This window comes from Plasmodium berghei, assembly GCF_900002375.2.
Source record: "Plasmodium berghei ANKA genome assembly, chromosome: 10".
Lineage (NCBI taxonomy): Eukaryota > Apicomplexa > Aconoidasida > Haemosporida > Plasmodiidae > Plasmodium > Plasmodium berghei.
The window spans coordinates 1-17,131 of NC_036168.2; the positions used below are offsets into that span (position 1 = coordinate 1).

Here is a 17,131-nt window from a genome sequence, read left to right on the forward strand (position 1 = left end):
ACCCTGAACCCTGAACCCTAAACCCTGAACCCTAAACCCTGAACCCTGAACCCTAAACCCTGAACCCTGAACCCTGAACCCTAAACCCTGAACCCTGAACCCTGAAACCCTGAACCCTAAACCCTGAACCCTGAAACCCTGAACCCTAAACCCTGAACCCTGAACCCTAAACCCTGAACCCTAAACCCTGAACCCTGAACCCTAAACCCTGAAACCCTGAACCCTGAACCCTAAACCCTGAACCCTAAACCCTGAACCCTGAACCCTAAACCCTGAACCCTAAACCCTGAACCCTGAACCCTAAACCCTGAACCCTGAACCCTAAACCCTAAACCCTGAACCCTGAACCCTGAACCCTAAACCCTAAACCCTAAACCTAAGTTACCCGAATCAAATAATATTCAGTATTTAATCATCAATATAAATTAAAAAATATATAAAGAAAAATAATTCTAATTTTATATGCTCATTTTAATTCATTATTACAAACAAAATATATTATGAAAAATTACAAATATTCTTATATTATACCCATTTTAAAATATATTAATTTTATATAAATTTACACTTCTCAAACTATATATGTGGGCCTATTAAAATAAAAAAATAATTTTAACAATATAATGTTATACCTTTATGAAAAATAAATTAAACCATATAAACCATTTCTACTTTATTATTCGAAAATTAACAAAAAATTTAAATAATTAAATTAAAAAAAATGTATTAATATAATTAAAATTTCCATTATTTATTATTCATATATTTATAATACATTTTTATTTTAAGATATATAATTAAGTGTAGGCAAAAATATAACAATTACCAATTTGGGGATAATTTATAAAAGTTGTTATATATGATTAACCAAAAATTATCATTAAAATACAATATACCAATATTATACATTAATAATATTTAATTTATATGAGATCATCAAATTTTAATATTAAATTTTATGATATATTTTTTATTTACAGTATTATTTTTATGTTAGTGTTTATACATATTTTATGTGTTCAAAATTTAGTCTTTATCTAGAGGTTAAAAATTCAGGTTGTAAGACATTTTTTTTATATTTTTTACTTATATATTTAAACAATTTATTATTTATATATATTGTTTAATAAATATGAGATCAATAAATATTATCAAACTTTACAAATTTTATTAAAACGAAATTCTACACAAAACCTGGGCAGCATCTTAATCTGTGTTTTATATACATGGCACTAATTATTTATTCTAAAACCGAAACATGGCGAGTTTTTATTTGAATTATATAGTAGTTTTTAATTAAAATCACTATTGAATTTCTGCATGAAAAAAGTGAAATAAAAATGTCTTTATTCCGAATTACTATTTCCCTTTATTTACATATCATTCTAATTTTTTTTAATTCGTGTAAATTTTTTTGGCCTTTTAAATTTTTGTCAGCACACATTTATCTTAAAAAAAGTTATAATGCAATTATTAAATTTTTTATTTATATAAATTTAAAAAAAAATGAAAGTATAATTATTTAATTCCCTTTTTTTTATCTACACACCAACAAATAAGTTGTTAATTTTTAATTATTGGTTATAACTGTAATTTTTAATTTAAAAAATTTATTTAGTGGAAAATAATTTGTTTTATATACTTGCACAAATATTTTTTATTTATATATAAAAATGAAGAATATTATATTTAAATAAAATGATCGAAAAGTAAAAACTTAAAATAATTAATGTAGAACAAAATTAATATAAGAAATAAAATAAAATCAAATAAAAATATCAAAAATATAGAAGAAACATATATATAATATATTTTTTTAACTCAAAAAAATGTATTATATTTAACCATGAAAAAATATATTTATATTATTAGTTTGGCTGCATTTTATATTTTCTCCGGTAATAATAGAGATCTTTAACAAATTATTTCAATTCGTAGGTTTACATATTATATTTAATATATGTGTATGTATTAATTATGCAAATTTGTATATTCCTATACTAATATTATTTAATTTTTTTCACAATTAATATGCAGATATAATATGTGGAACCCAAATTAAGAAAAATAAAAACAAACATGCCCCAAAGTCAAACAATTATAATCCATACCATAATTTAAAAGAAAGTGATTTTAATAATTCAAACTTTTCAAATGAAAAACAATATAATAATAAAAATAATTTCATTAATAATGAAAAATATATACAGCCATATTTAATAAATAATAATTCCCTTCAAAATAAAAAAGACATAAACAATACAAAACTCACATTATATAATGAATATAATAAGACAAATAATCTTGGTGATTTTAGAAATTTTAATCATGAACATGAAAAAACAAATAACAGGCTAATTGAAATTAATAAGTCTTTTTTACAAATAACCTATATATCTCAAATAAATAAAGATACATTAAATACGGTCGATACTATATATGGTGTAAATGATGATGAAAGTGTATTGAGTTTTTTTTATAAACCTCTATATTCTTCTGAATATATTCTAAAAATATTAGATAAATTAAATATACCTCAATCCAGTGATAAAAGTAAATTGAATAATGATCGTAATCTGGTTCTTGATGACGTCATACAAACAAACAACTCGTGCAATGACAAAAAACAGGAATTAATAAATCAAATTGACAATATCCACAATCCTTTATATAATTTTTATAATAATCCTCCAATGGATGACTATAAATTATATACAACATCAAAAACAAACTTTGTAAATTGTTTAAAAAGTGAATTTGAAAAAATAAAAGAAAAACCAAATAATATTATTTCATATGAAGAAGACGTATATAAAAAGAACTGTAAAAATAGCAGCAAACTCAAGAATCGTCCTCAGAATAATTCTGAATGTTTTAAAAATGTGATGTATTTCGGTTCAAATTATAAAAGAGATTGGGAGGTTCCCAAAGATAACGAAACAATTCCATTTATAGATTTTCTAATAAAAGAATTAAAACAAAACAATAATCTAAAGACTCTTGTAACAAAACTAGAATTTATAAAAAAACAAATCGAGGATATTAAAAATAAACACAATAAACACATAGAAATATGTAAAAAAGAAGAGGATTCTGTGAAAAAATGTATCAACACCATTAATAATAATAATAATAATTGTGATAAATATTTTAATGAAATTAAAAAAATAGCCGAGTCATATAGTATTATGCGTTATAATAATACAATTATAGAAAATTTAGAATCAATACGTATTACTTATAAGGATTCCTTAATACACTTTTTTAAATCACTAGGGAATTTATTAATAAACAAAGTAGATTCAGATGGAAATATAATAGAAAACGATGATATTTATAATTTTAGTTTGGTGAAACCCCAATCTACATTTAAATCACTAGAAGATGAATTCCATAAAGTATTTGAAAACAAATGGGAATTTTATAAAAATAACCAAAATCTTGATAAATCCAAAGATATAATGAAAAATACAATATCATTAATTTTACCACTTATGGATAAATTTAAAGGTTTGAATGACTCTATGTTAAAATTAAAAAATAATGGAGTTACAAACAAATTTAATATTACTTATCAAATCAAAAATAAATTAAATGTGTATACTTATGATGAAAGGAAGAAAGGGTTTGAAGATTCTCTCGAATTAGCAAAAACTTGGGAAACGAAAAAAACCGAAATATTAACGAAATTAAACGAAGAAAACGAACAAACTGTTCAATTGGAAAAAGAAATTAGAGATTTATTTAAAAAATATTTAGATGAGGTGGCTGAAAAGAAATATGTAGAAGACTTAAAATTAGAATTAAACAAAAAAATAAAAGACATATCTGAGAAAATTGAATATGTTAAAAAAGCAGTTGACTTAAACAAAGAAATAGAAAAAAATAAGAAATACATTGATGAATTATCTAAGAAATCACCATATCAAATTACCAAATATATAGAAAAAAAAAATCCAATATATAATACAATCAAATCATATTTCGATCAAATTTATGTAGGTGATATTGACCAACTTTATAATGAAATGTCCTCTGTAGTTCAAGAAAATATCATTGATAATATAAAAGACAAAACGAAACTTGAAACTTTAAAACCAAAAATATATCATGTGTATAATAAAATCCAAAACATGGAAACTGAAACAGTTAAATCACATCTAAAGAATATAGAAACTAACAAAAATAAACTATCAGAAACAATTTTGGAGATAAAAAAATATATATATGGAGATATTAGCAAAGATCTAAATAAAACGTTAGAAGACTTTAAAAATAAAGAACAAGAACTATCAAATAAAATAAATGACTACGCTAAGGAAAATGACCAATTAAATGCATATAAATCTAAAATATTAGAAATCAGAAATCATTATAATAGTCAAATTAATATAGACAATACAAAAGAAGAAGAAGCCAAGCAAAACTATGATAAATCCAATGAACATATGAAAACAATATTAACTAACGAAGATGAAATATCAAAACTCATTAACGAGGTAAAAAGTATGAAAAACGAACTCTTAAGTAAAGTAAATAAATATATTGATTTTGACAAAGATTATAAAGAAAATGTCGACTCAGAACACAATAAATTTACTGAATTAACAGATAAAATAAAAGTAGAAGTTTCGGATGAAAAATTAAAAAAATATGAAAAAAAATTTAATGATAGTAAATCTTTAATTAATGAAACAAAAAAATCCATTGAAGAAGAATACCAAAACATTAATACCCTTAAAAAGGTAGATGGGTATATAAAATTATGTGAAAGGACTAAAGAGTCAATAACAAATTTTCGTAGTAAACAAACTACATTAAAAGATAAATTAAATCAAAATATTAATACAATAAAAGAAATTGATTCAATAGAAAAATCTTATAAAGATAAGTTTAAAAATACGTTGATCAATAAAATTAATGAGTTAGATAAAACATTTAAAGATGCCTCTTTAAATGATCACGAATCAAATAACAATGGATTAATGGAATATTTCAATAATTTAAAGGCAAATTTAGGAAAAAATAAAGAAAACATGTTATATCATGAGTTTGATGAAAAAGAAAACGCCATTAATAATATTATACAAAAAATCGAAGACATAAATAAAAATATTTCAAATATCGAAGCAGCAATTTATACATCCATTTATAATATTAGTGAAGAAATAGAAGATGAAATTGGAAAAAATATAGAATTGCTAAATACTCAAGTACTTAAAAAGGTAAATGAAAACGTAACAAATTTGAATGAAATAAAGGGAAAATTAAAACATTATAATTTTCGAGATTTGGGTGAAGAAGAAAATATAAAATATACTAATGAAATTAACAAAATTAAAGATGATATTAAGACTGTAAACCAACAAATCGATAACCACATAAATAAATTAGAGGATATAAAAAAAAAATCAGAAAGCTATGTTGGTGAAATGAAGGCACAAATAAATACATTAGAAAAAGTAAAAGGCACCGCAATATCTAACGATAATGTAGAAGGAATAGAAAATAAACAAAAAATCATAGTAACCAAAATAGACAAAAAAAAAAATATATATAAGGAAATAAATAAATTGTTAAATGAAATATCAGAAATAGAAAAAGATAAAACTTCGTTAGAAGAATTAAAAAATATAAATTTATCATATGGAAAAAGTTTAGGCAAACTATTTTTGGAGCAAATTGATGAAGAAAAGAAAAAGGCTGAACATACGATAAAAACAATGGAAGCATATATAGATGATCTTGATAATATAAAAAAAAAATCAGAAGAAATAGAAAAGGACATGAAGATAAAAATGGACATAAATAAGGAAATGGAAGTGCTTAAAATATCACATGATGACGAAAAAAATTATCACACTAAAAGTAAGAATCATGAAAAAAGTATTTCTGATATCCATGATAAATCTTCAAAAATTATACAAGAGTTTTCTAAGGAATCAGATATAAATGATATTAAAAACAAGTTACAGGAAAATGTTTCAGAATCTCAAAAGCATAATAGTGATATTAATCAATATTTAAGCAAAATTGAGAACATATATAATATTTTAAAATTAAATAAAATCCAAAAGATTATTGATAAAGTAAAAGAATATACTGATGAAATTGAAAAGAATAATAAAAAAATAAATGATGAATTAAATAATTCAAAAACACTAATTAAAAACCTCGAAGAAAATTCAAGTTTAAAAGAATGCCAATCGAAAATAGAGTCAACCGTAGATGATAAAGATATTGATGGATGTATAAAGAATATTACAGATATAAAAACTTATATTTTAAACGAAGAAAATAATATCAACACTTATTTTAAAAATGCCGAAGAGTATAATAAAATTGTATTATTAAACTTTAATAATATAGAAATGGCGGATACTAAATCGCAATACATATTAAACATTAAAACAAATAATGGCACAAATAGCCATGATTATAATATCAATGAATTGAAAGAACACAAACATAAGTCTAATGGATATAAAGATGAGGCTGATAAAAATACACAAACAATCAAAAAAAATAAGGAATTATTTGAAAAATATAAACAAGATGTAACCGTACTTTTAAATAAATATTCTGCATTAGCATTAAAAAATAAATTTGATAAAACAAAAAAAGATTCAGAACAAATCATAAAGGAAATAAAAGAAACACACAAAAATTGTATATCGCAATCAGACAAATCTGAACAAAAAATGAATGAAATAAAAAACGAACAAATTCATATTGAAGATGAAGTCGCTAACAATGATAAATCTAATAAAGCAATAACAGATATTAAAATATCCGTAGAGCCATTCGAAACAAAATTCTTAAAAATAAAGGATATAAGAAAAAAATCAGATGGTTGTTTAAAAGAGACCGAAAATATAGAGAAACAAATATCAACTTTATCTATAGATAGTCAAGAAACAAAACTAAAAGAGAACGGGGATAAATTAAATACCCTTGAGAAACTTTTCGAATCTCTCAAAAACCAAAAAAAAAATATTGAAGACCAAAAAAAAGAATTAGATGAAGTTAATTCCAAAATTGAAAAAATAGAAAGCGATGTAAACCAGCATAAAAAAAATTACGAGATTGGAATTGTAGAAAAAATAAATGAGATCGCCAAAGCAAATAAAGAACAAATTGAATCAACAAAAAAATTAATAGAACCAACAATAAAAAATCTAATATCATCTTTTAACACTAATGATTTAGAAGGTATTGACACTAATGAAAACTTGGAAAAATATAATAAAGAAATGAATAACATATATGAAGAATATATTAAATCATACAATCTAATAACAGATTATTTAGAAACGGTTTCAAAAGAATCCATAACATATAATCAAATTAAAAATACACGAATCACCGCACAAAGTGAACTCTTAAAAAATATAGAAAATGTAAATAAAGCCAAATCCTATTTAGATTATATAAAAGGAAATGAATTTGATAGAATAGTCACATATTTTAAAAACAAATTAAATACAGTGAATGATAAGTTTAAAAACGAATATTTAAAAGTTAACGAAGGGTTTGATAATATTTCAAACTCTATTAATAATGTTAAAAATTCAACTGATGAAAATTCATTATTAGATATACTAAACCAAACAAAAGAAATATATGCAAATATTGTCAGTAAAAAATATTATAGTTATAAATATGAGGCAGAAAACATATTTAGAAATATTTCTAAATTAGCAAATTCTTTAAATATTCAAATAAAAAACAGCTCTGGGATAGATTTACTTGAAAACATTAATATAGCTATATTACCTTACTTGGATTCCCAAAAAGAAGATACGCTAACCTTTATTCCATCTCCCCAAAGCATATCAGAAACATATACAAAAATAAGCGATTCTTACAATATTCTTCTTGATATATTAAAAAAAAGTCAAGAATTGCATAAAAAAGAACAACAAACATTAAATCTTATACTCGAAAACCGACGTTTATATGAAAAAGTCCAAGCAACCAATGAGTTAAAAGACACATTAAGTGATTTAAAAAATAAAAAAGAACAAATATTAAATGAAGTTAAACTACTTTTGCATAAATCTAACGAATTAAACAAATTATCATGTAACTCTCAAAATTATGATACCATTTTAGAATCGTCAAAGTATTATCAAATCAAAGAAAAAAGCAATAATTATAAACAGGAAAAAGAAAAACTTGGGATAGATTTTGATGTAACAGCTATGGAAGAAAAATTTAATAATGATATTAAAGATATAGAAGAGTTAGAAAATAATTACAATTCTTCAGAGGAAAATAATAACAATTCTTTAGAGAAAAATAATAATATTTTACAATCTAAAAAAAAACTAAAAGAACTAACTAACGCATTTAATACTGAAATAAAAAAAATTGAGGATAAAATAATAGAAAAAAATGATTTAATTAATAAATTAATAGAAATGAGAAAGGAATGCCTACTTTTTACATATACAACATTAGTTGAGACTCTTAAAATCAAAATAACTGATTACTCAGAATTCATAACATCTGCAACGAAATTTTCAAAAGAATTTTTAAAATACATTGATGATACTTCCAATACTTTAAATGATGACATAGACGCATTGCAAATAAAATATAATTTAAATCAAACAAACAAATATGTAAAAAGTATGTTTGCAGATGCAACTAATGATAATAATAATTTAATAGAAAAGGAAAAGGAAGCAACTAAGACAATCAACAATTTGACCGACCTATTTACAATAGATTCAAATAATATCGATGCCGATACATTACACAATAATAAAATACAAATGCTTTATTTCAATTCTGAACTTCATAAATCAATTGAATCCATAAAACAACTTTATAAAAAAATGCATGTCTTTAAATTATTAAATATAGGTCACATTAATGAAAAATATTTTGATATATCCAAACAATTTGATAATATTTTACAGCTGCAGGAAAATCAATTAACAGAAAAGTTAAATAGTTTAAAGAAAATTGGTCAAAGCATTTCTGATAAAAAAGATCAATTCCTTCATGCACTAAGTGAAACTCCAATTCCCAACTCCAATACACTTAAAGAGATATATCATGATATTGTTAATTATGAAAGTCATATAGATGAAATAAAAAATATTAGTAATAAAGAAAACGAAAATATAATCTTATATATAGACACAATTACCAAATTAAAGGAAAAAGTCCAAAGCATTTTAAATTTTGTTACAACTTATGAAAATGATAATAATATAATCAAACAACATATCCAAGACAATGATGAAGATAATGTATCAAAAATTAAAGAAACTTTAAAAACCACAATTCAATCATTTCAGGAAATTCTAAATAAAATAGATGAAACCAAAGCTCAATTTTATGGTAATAACAATATAAATAATATTATATCTACCATATCAAAAAATGTAAATGATGTTAAAAAACATCTTTCTAAGGATTTAACTATAGAAAACGAACTCATCCAAATACAAAAGAGTTTAGAAGATATTAAAAATTCTACTTATGAAATCAGAAGCGAACAAATAACCAAATATATCAATACTATAAACAATTATGTTGAGCAACAAACTAAACAAATCCAAAATAATCCAAATAAAGACGAAATAGACGATATAATACAAAAAGTCGTCAATTATAATAAAGAATCAGAAATAAAATTACCCACCATTATAGATAATAAAAATAACGTTACATCAATAATTTCTCATATTAACAAAGTAATTAATTTAATAAAATCAAAATATAATAACAATAATAATGTATCATATAATGTTGCCAAAAAACATGAAGAAGATGCCAATATCATAATTCATGATTTAGATACGAGTCAAAACATGGTTAATAATTTAATACAGAAAAATTCAAAAATTATAAACGATTTAAAAAATAGAAAACAGGAGATGAAAAATCGTAATAATTTACCTACTATTAATAGGCAACAAGAAATAACGCAAACAGAACATATTAACCATACATATCATCATCATATTAATGATACAAACAATATAAACAAAAATCACCAATACTCAAGCTCAGATAGAAAAAACTCTTCCAAAACAAAAGATACAGGAAATTCGGTTAGATATGCCGGAGCAATTACACTAGGTTTAGTAGCATACTATTTAATTATAAGAACAAAAGAAAAAAAGGATAAAGATGAAATGGAATTCGATAAATCTACAAGTTTTTATGATGAAAATGAAAATAAAAATGAAAGTGACCTTTTTAAAAGAGAAGATGAAATTATAGAAATAGATATGAATGAAGATTTATGATTTAATTAAAAACCATTTGTCTATAAAAGTTAATATTATAGGGAATTTACAACTACAAATAACAAAAAGTATTTTATATGAATATTTACCATATTAATGCAACAATTTTATGTTTAAAATATTTTTTGTATTACGCATACAAATGCTAATTGTTGAATGTTATATATTTAAACACATTTATAAATTGTAATTTATAATACCAAATTAATACATCAATGGGTATTATAATTACATACAAAATAAAATCACATAAAAAATTTCCCATTATGTTTTAAATATTTGCAATTTTACATTTTTTTTTGTTTTTGTTTTTTTTGTTTCAATCCTTATTATATAAATATTTGTTTTGCATATAAAAACATATTTTATAATTCACACTAATTTACATAACAAAATGGGTATCAATACTATTAAGGATACATCATTTTTATCAACTTAAGAATTAAATTGCAAACATTTTATTTAGTAAATTTGAAATTAAAAATAATAAAAAATATCACATAAAACAGGATTTATTATAAATTTTATGATGAATTTGTAATATTATTATTGTAGTTGTGCAATTGCAACCATAATAAGCAATTTAACCTCAAATTAGTCTCTTTTAATGCTTAAAATGTAAAGACATGCTTTATACCAAAACTAATGAAAAAAACACCAAAACTATTACTTTTATATAATCTTATTATAATGTATTTCTCCCATAATCGCTTATTCATTGGCATATGTATCCACAAATATCATCATATTCAAATCATATATATCAAATTTTATATTAAAGTTAATATATTTTTTATAATCATTCCTATTTGCATTTTAAATGGTAGTTTTGCTATCAGTTACACACAATTGGTAGTGTATAATATTGCTTTTGTTCGATGTCTTGCAAATATAAGGTATATTAACCCCATATGTATGAATATCTTACAAATTTTAGTTTTTATTTTAGCTTAACGAACCATGATAAAAAGTTTGTGTATTCATAATGCAATATATATAATATTTATATTATTTATTTTTTGATATTCAGTATTGGGGAGACCATTGGTTTTTATTGTTTTCTTATAAAGAACAATTTAAATAAAAAATATATTGAATTTATAAATTCAATTAAGTATGCGCATTAATAATTAAATAGTCGTATTAATCTTTATTTTTTTAAATAAATATTAATTTTTAACGTTTTATTTATCATGTCCAAAATGAATAAAGGATATATTAAAATTTGGGTTTCTCTTTTAACCGTATTCATATATATGAGCCGTAAAACCCTTGCAGCTGAACTTTCTCTAGAAAAAGTTACTCTAGGCAAATTTGTGTAATCAAATAGGACAATATATGTGTTTCATATAAGAGAATATTATATACATATTTATGTAAATACACACCTGTATAACTTTGGATAGTTAGTATACCATTTTACAAATTATTTTTTTTACAAATTATTTTTTTACAAATTATTTTTTTTACAATTAAAAATGTAAATATTAATTAAAAATATATCCATTTTGGCCAATGATGAATCGGATAAAGGACATGAACAAAACACCCCACTATTATGCACAGATCCTGAAGAAATTGAACAAGCAACAAAACGTATGAATATACCTGAGTCACTTTTACAACACCATGGTACAAATACAGATAATTACGATTTAATTACTGATATTGATTTTGATACAAATATATATTTTAAGAAACATGAAAATGCATACATTGAAAAACTTAATTTTAAAATTCGAACCCCCGATAAAATATGAATTAAAGAGAAAAATATTACAATCTATAAAGTTAACCCCAAATAAAAAAATTATTATATATTTTTTCCCATTAGTATAATGATATAGTAAACAAACTATGGAATCCACATGGTGATCAATGTTATGATGAAAACTTTATTAATGGTATACAAAAAAAATAATCATTCTATTTAATGCATGGTTGTTACTCCTTATGTGTCGTTTCTTGCCTTATTATTTCCAATTTTATATGATCCAAAATTGGGGTTTTTATTGTGCTAATTCCATAGTATTTTATTTTTATGTATCCAATTTTATAATTTTTTTAGGAATAATTACTCATGTATATAATCCAAATTTAATAATCATACAACAACGTTACCGAAATCCTACGCAATCATCTCCAAAATATCCTTATCCTTTAGCCACAAAAGTTGAAGTAAAAATTATTTCTGTTCATATTAAATGATTGCACCATAATTTATACAAATGATGTATTTTTATATCCATTTTGTAGATATCAAAAGACACAACTATAATGGTCTGTGGTTCAACAAATATAAATGACCACAACAATGCCAATCAAAAAACATATATAAACACAATCTCCGAATTTTCAAATTCATTAAAAATTGATATTGATTCGGAAGAGGATATTAAAAAGGAAAAATTAGAAAAATATATTTTAACTTATCTGGATTTATAATTAAAAAAAAGACGAATTAATTGATATTACCTATGTTACCTCTGTAAAGCAATATAAACAATTTAATAGCATAATAATCTTATTTCATCATTTATTTTACATTTTTATTGCGTTATTCTCATTTTAACATTTATCAAAAAATATACTCTGAATAAATACACATATTTATAATATATGATATCCATCTTCCAAAAAATTGAAACATTTCTTATATACATTTATCCATTTTTTTCGTAGATGAATGTGAATGCCCCTTTTGTCCCAATGTTTATTAATATACTAAATAAAGCATCAAAATTGATAGTTATTATGCACTTAAAAAATATTTTTTATAATGTATAAACATATATTTCCCATTGTATCTTTTAAACAATTTAATATTCTGATACATATATTAAAAAATTCATTTGTTTTCATGGATGACACCTATTTTAAATTACCATCACAAAACCTCTTTTTTCCGTTTTATGAATTCTTACTTTGTATATAATTTGCTCATATATTCTTTATATAAAGATTCATATGCAGGTATTTAATTTTGTCAACAGACAAATATAAGTGTTATAATTTGTGCAAATATTTTATTTACGCCCATTCTTTCATTTAATGTTCATCATACCTTTTTCTAATATAATGCAAATTTTGGTCAAATCATAGTATTTGAAAATTAAATTACATTGTCCTATTTTCTAAGTGTATATGCATAACTTTTAAATTATTATTAATATATATAATTTTTTTTTTAATTCTCTTCAATAACTTTATTTACATCCAAAATTTTCTCTACACATAAATTTTATTTATATATTTATTTTTTAACTGTTTTAAAATATAATTTATTTATAACTCAAAATTATAATGTTTAAAAATTAATAATGATCAATCTAATATTATACCTTCATAATAAATAATATAAAACTATTTCTATAATTTTAATTTAAAACCTTACCATAAAATTATACTATATATAATCGAAAGTTAAAAGGATACTATCCCTATATCTATAATGTAATTTTTTATTAATATGTATATTTTTATTGTATTATTTAAAATGATTGATGCATAAAACATCTTTTATAGACATCGTTGTGTTGCCAAACCTCGATTGATGTTTTATGAATCTATATTTTATGACTACCTATTCTATATTGGTAATATGTTTAATTAATCTTAAAAACACATTTTAACCTGAATGTATTTATAATGTAGATGAATACTCAAAATGAATTTTATTATAATTAATACCCAACTTCATACATAATAATAATATTGTACTGTTCGATTATCAAAATACAATTTAAATTAAAACAAATAATAAGTTTTACTAAATAAAATGTTTTATTAAATAAAGAAACATATTCTGTTATGCACATTTCAATATAGTTATGATTAACAAGCTCTATATAATAAATAATTATCATGTATCATAATATGAATTAATATAGACATTTTATTTTAATCTTATTAAATCCATATGAACACTCAATTATATATAACTTATGAAAAAAATGGAATGTGGCCCTTTTCATATTAATGGTTATATCCACTTATGGGTTCCATATTTGGTCTTTTGAACTTCTCGAAATTAAACATACGCGTATAGTACATATATTAAATTAGTGTTCAAATTATAAAAAATAAATAAGGATATAAGATTTAACCCTAACCCAATTATGGGGTCCACGACCTGAACCCTGACCCACAATATAAAAACTATATAAAAATTATGCAAAAATTATGACCAAAAATTACTTCTTAATAGACAGTTTCCTAAAATATATAAATAATTATTATTATTCTTAAATTGTCACTCTCTTCGAATCATATACTAATTATCCATTTTCTTCTTAATGATTTTAGCTTTTTTCTTAAATTTTTTTGAACTTTTCTCCGAAATCCAAATAACGAATGCTAATATAAAATGTTAAGAAGCGTACGGTTGTTTGTTAATGTTTACATATATATAGTATTTTTTTTTAATTCCTTATTATTTACCTTATATCCAATTCCTAAAAATAATGCTATTGCACCAAATACCGATAAAACTGTAAATAAGTTGTTTCCTATCGACGACCTTGATGATGCAACTTCAGATGTTTGTGCAGAAGTTTGTTCAGAACTTTTTACAGAAATTTGTGTTGTTTTTATCTCTGGAAGGAGTGGAAACTTGCTATTTTGAACATTTTTACATTTATTTTTTAAATTATTATAATCAGTTGATAAAGTAGACAACATTTTATTATAGGAACTGCTATTAGTGTTATTATAATCTTTGTTAAGGTCTTTATATTTTTCAACAAATTCTTTAGCTTTTCCCGAACAGTTTGTGCAATTTTTATTGTCGTCATCAAATTCAGTATACATTTCACATAATTTTTTAAATGCATCATAAAATTTAGATATATCTTTAATATTCATATTCATCAATTTTATTTTATTTTCTATAACACTCTTATTAATATTAAAATCATTAGTTATATGCTCATTATATTTACTATTTGTGTTTATATGTTCAGTATAAAAATCGTATAATTTGGTGTTTCCATTTTGTGTTTTTTGATTTAGTTTATAACTTAACCATAAAATAGCATATTCAGCAATTTTATCACTCTCTAATTTTTCATTATGATTAATACCATTAAATAAAGTTACTAATGCTATAAAAGTAGAAATAACTTTTTTGACATCAGTATCACAGTTATTATCAGGGCAATAATACTTAAAATAACCAATAGAATTATGTCCTCCCTGGTTTTTCGGATCATTAGCAAAATTATCAATCTCACTAATTATATAACACTACGAATATATTTTACGAATTAAACAAAAAATGTATTAATATAAATGTTACTAAAATTAAAATTAATATAATTTGTAGGAATGCAACATACGAATAATATAAGAAAAAATGTATATACCACTCTAAAAGACATTATAATGAAATTCTGTTATAATTTGGAGATTATGCGGGGTGATGTTGTTTATATATATTGCATAGAATATATGGTATATTTACTCAAGATCTTTACATATAAATTATCTTTCGTTAGACATATTATTCTTAATTTTAACTTCATGTAAAATAATAATACATTAGTATTACTAAAATTATATTATACTTATTTTATGGCAGTTAGCTAAATTACCTTAAATAGAAGGTTGCTTATACACTTTTGCCATATGTATATATGATGAATTTTATACAAAAAATACTATTCTTACTAACACTTGGTATAACTTTATTATAAAAATAGATATACTTTTATAATGAATTTAACAAATATATACTTATACATATGCTTTAATATAGAACACAAACAACGTCATAAAACTCAAATACTACACAAATACAAAAAATTAAGAAAGTTATTATTATTAGAATTCTTAAAATATATAAATAGTGATTTTTTAAATATATTAAATTTGTGTATACTTGTTTCTTATAATATATATTATAGTTTTTTCTAAAATAATAGCATTTTCAAATTTAGTTACATGCCTCATTTTCTATACAAATTATTTAAATTTATATTATTTGTATTTAATATAGATAAATTAAAAAATAATTTTAATGCGTTAAATAACTTTATTTTTATTCCTGCATATCCCAATTTAGAAGTATTCTCTGTTGGATAATTTTATTATATATTTTCCCATCTTTTACATTATTTAAAATAACAATTAGCACTGGACCAGTATTTATAAGCTTAAACAAGTATTTGAATGCATATTATTTTTAAAAAAATGCTTAGTAAATATTAACACATAAATAAGTATTGATGCAAATTTTAAAGTATAATATAAAGTTATGTTTAATTAGGTTGTTATATTGCATTTTAAGAGAAGAGAGATAAGATATATTTTCTCTTTTACTATATAAATTTAGATAAATATTCGCTAAATGTTTTGCACAGTTCATTTTTATTTTATATATTCTATTGTTATAGTTATTAATGCATATACGTTAAACTAATTTATTAAAAATTCTATATGTTATTAATTCTATGGTAAAATAATGTTGTTTTAGATTAAAAAATTATTATTCAATAAAAACTAATAATATAATACAAGTTAATATGGAATAATAAAATGGCAATTAACATGAATTGAGTCTTCATCATTTTCTCCATGGATCCAAATTTTTATAATATAAAACCACATATCTCCAAATTGAATCTTTAACAAAAATATATAACATTGATACCTTTATAATGCATTATTATGTGTTTTTTCGATAATATTAATGTTTAATTATATGAAGGTTTCACAATAAAATAATATTTCAATATTAGTTATTGGTAGAGTATTTTATTAGTTTATATGTATAAGCATATAATAATAACGCATTTTGTCTATCATATTATTTATAATTACTAGAACTATAACATTAAATTTTATTAATATACTTATATTTTTTC

General features: G+C 22.1%; 2 protein-coding genes and 1 pseudogene across 2 annotated transcripts, besides 1 other annotated feature; 2 read left to right on the plus strand and 1 right to left on the minus strand.

Moving 5' to 3' along the window:
- Positions 1 to 1,846: 1,846 nt before the first annotated feature.
- Positions 1,847 to 10,268, plus strand: PBANKA_1000011 (reticulocyte binding protein, putative; the record flags this gene model as incomplete). The annotated part of the gene is made up of 2 exons (XM_034565061.1): positions 1,847 to 1,898; positions 2,038 to 10,268. 2 exons carry the CDS (start codon positions 1,847 to 1,849, stop codon positions 10,266 to 10,268), a joined length of 8,283 nt encoding a protein of 2,760 aa, XP_034421796.1.
- A 1,202-nt stretch (positions 10,269 to 11,470) lies between these two features.
- On the plus strand, positions 11,471 to 13,055 carry PBANKA_1000021 (annotated as a pseudogene).
- Positions 11,471 to 13,055: a sequence feature (fam-a protein, pseudogene).
- A 1,479-nt stretch (positions 13,056 to 14,534) lies between these two features.
- On the minus strand, positions 14,535 to 15,646 carry PBANKA_1000031 (BIR protein; the record flags this gene model as incomplete). Its single annotated transcript, XM_034565062.1, has 3 exons — positions 14,535 to 14,624; positions 14,709 to 15,512; positions 15,632 to 15,646. 3 exons carry the CDS (start codon positions 15,644 to 15,646, stop codon positions 14,535 to 14,537), a joined length of 909 nt encoding a protein of 302 aa, XP_034421797.1.
- Positions 15,647 to 17,131: the final 1,485 nt, after the last annotated feature.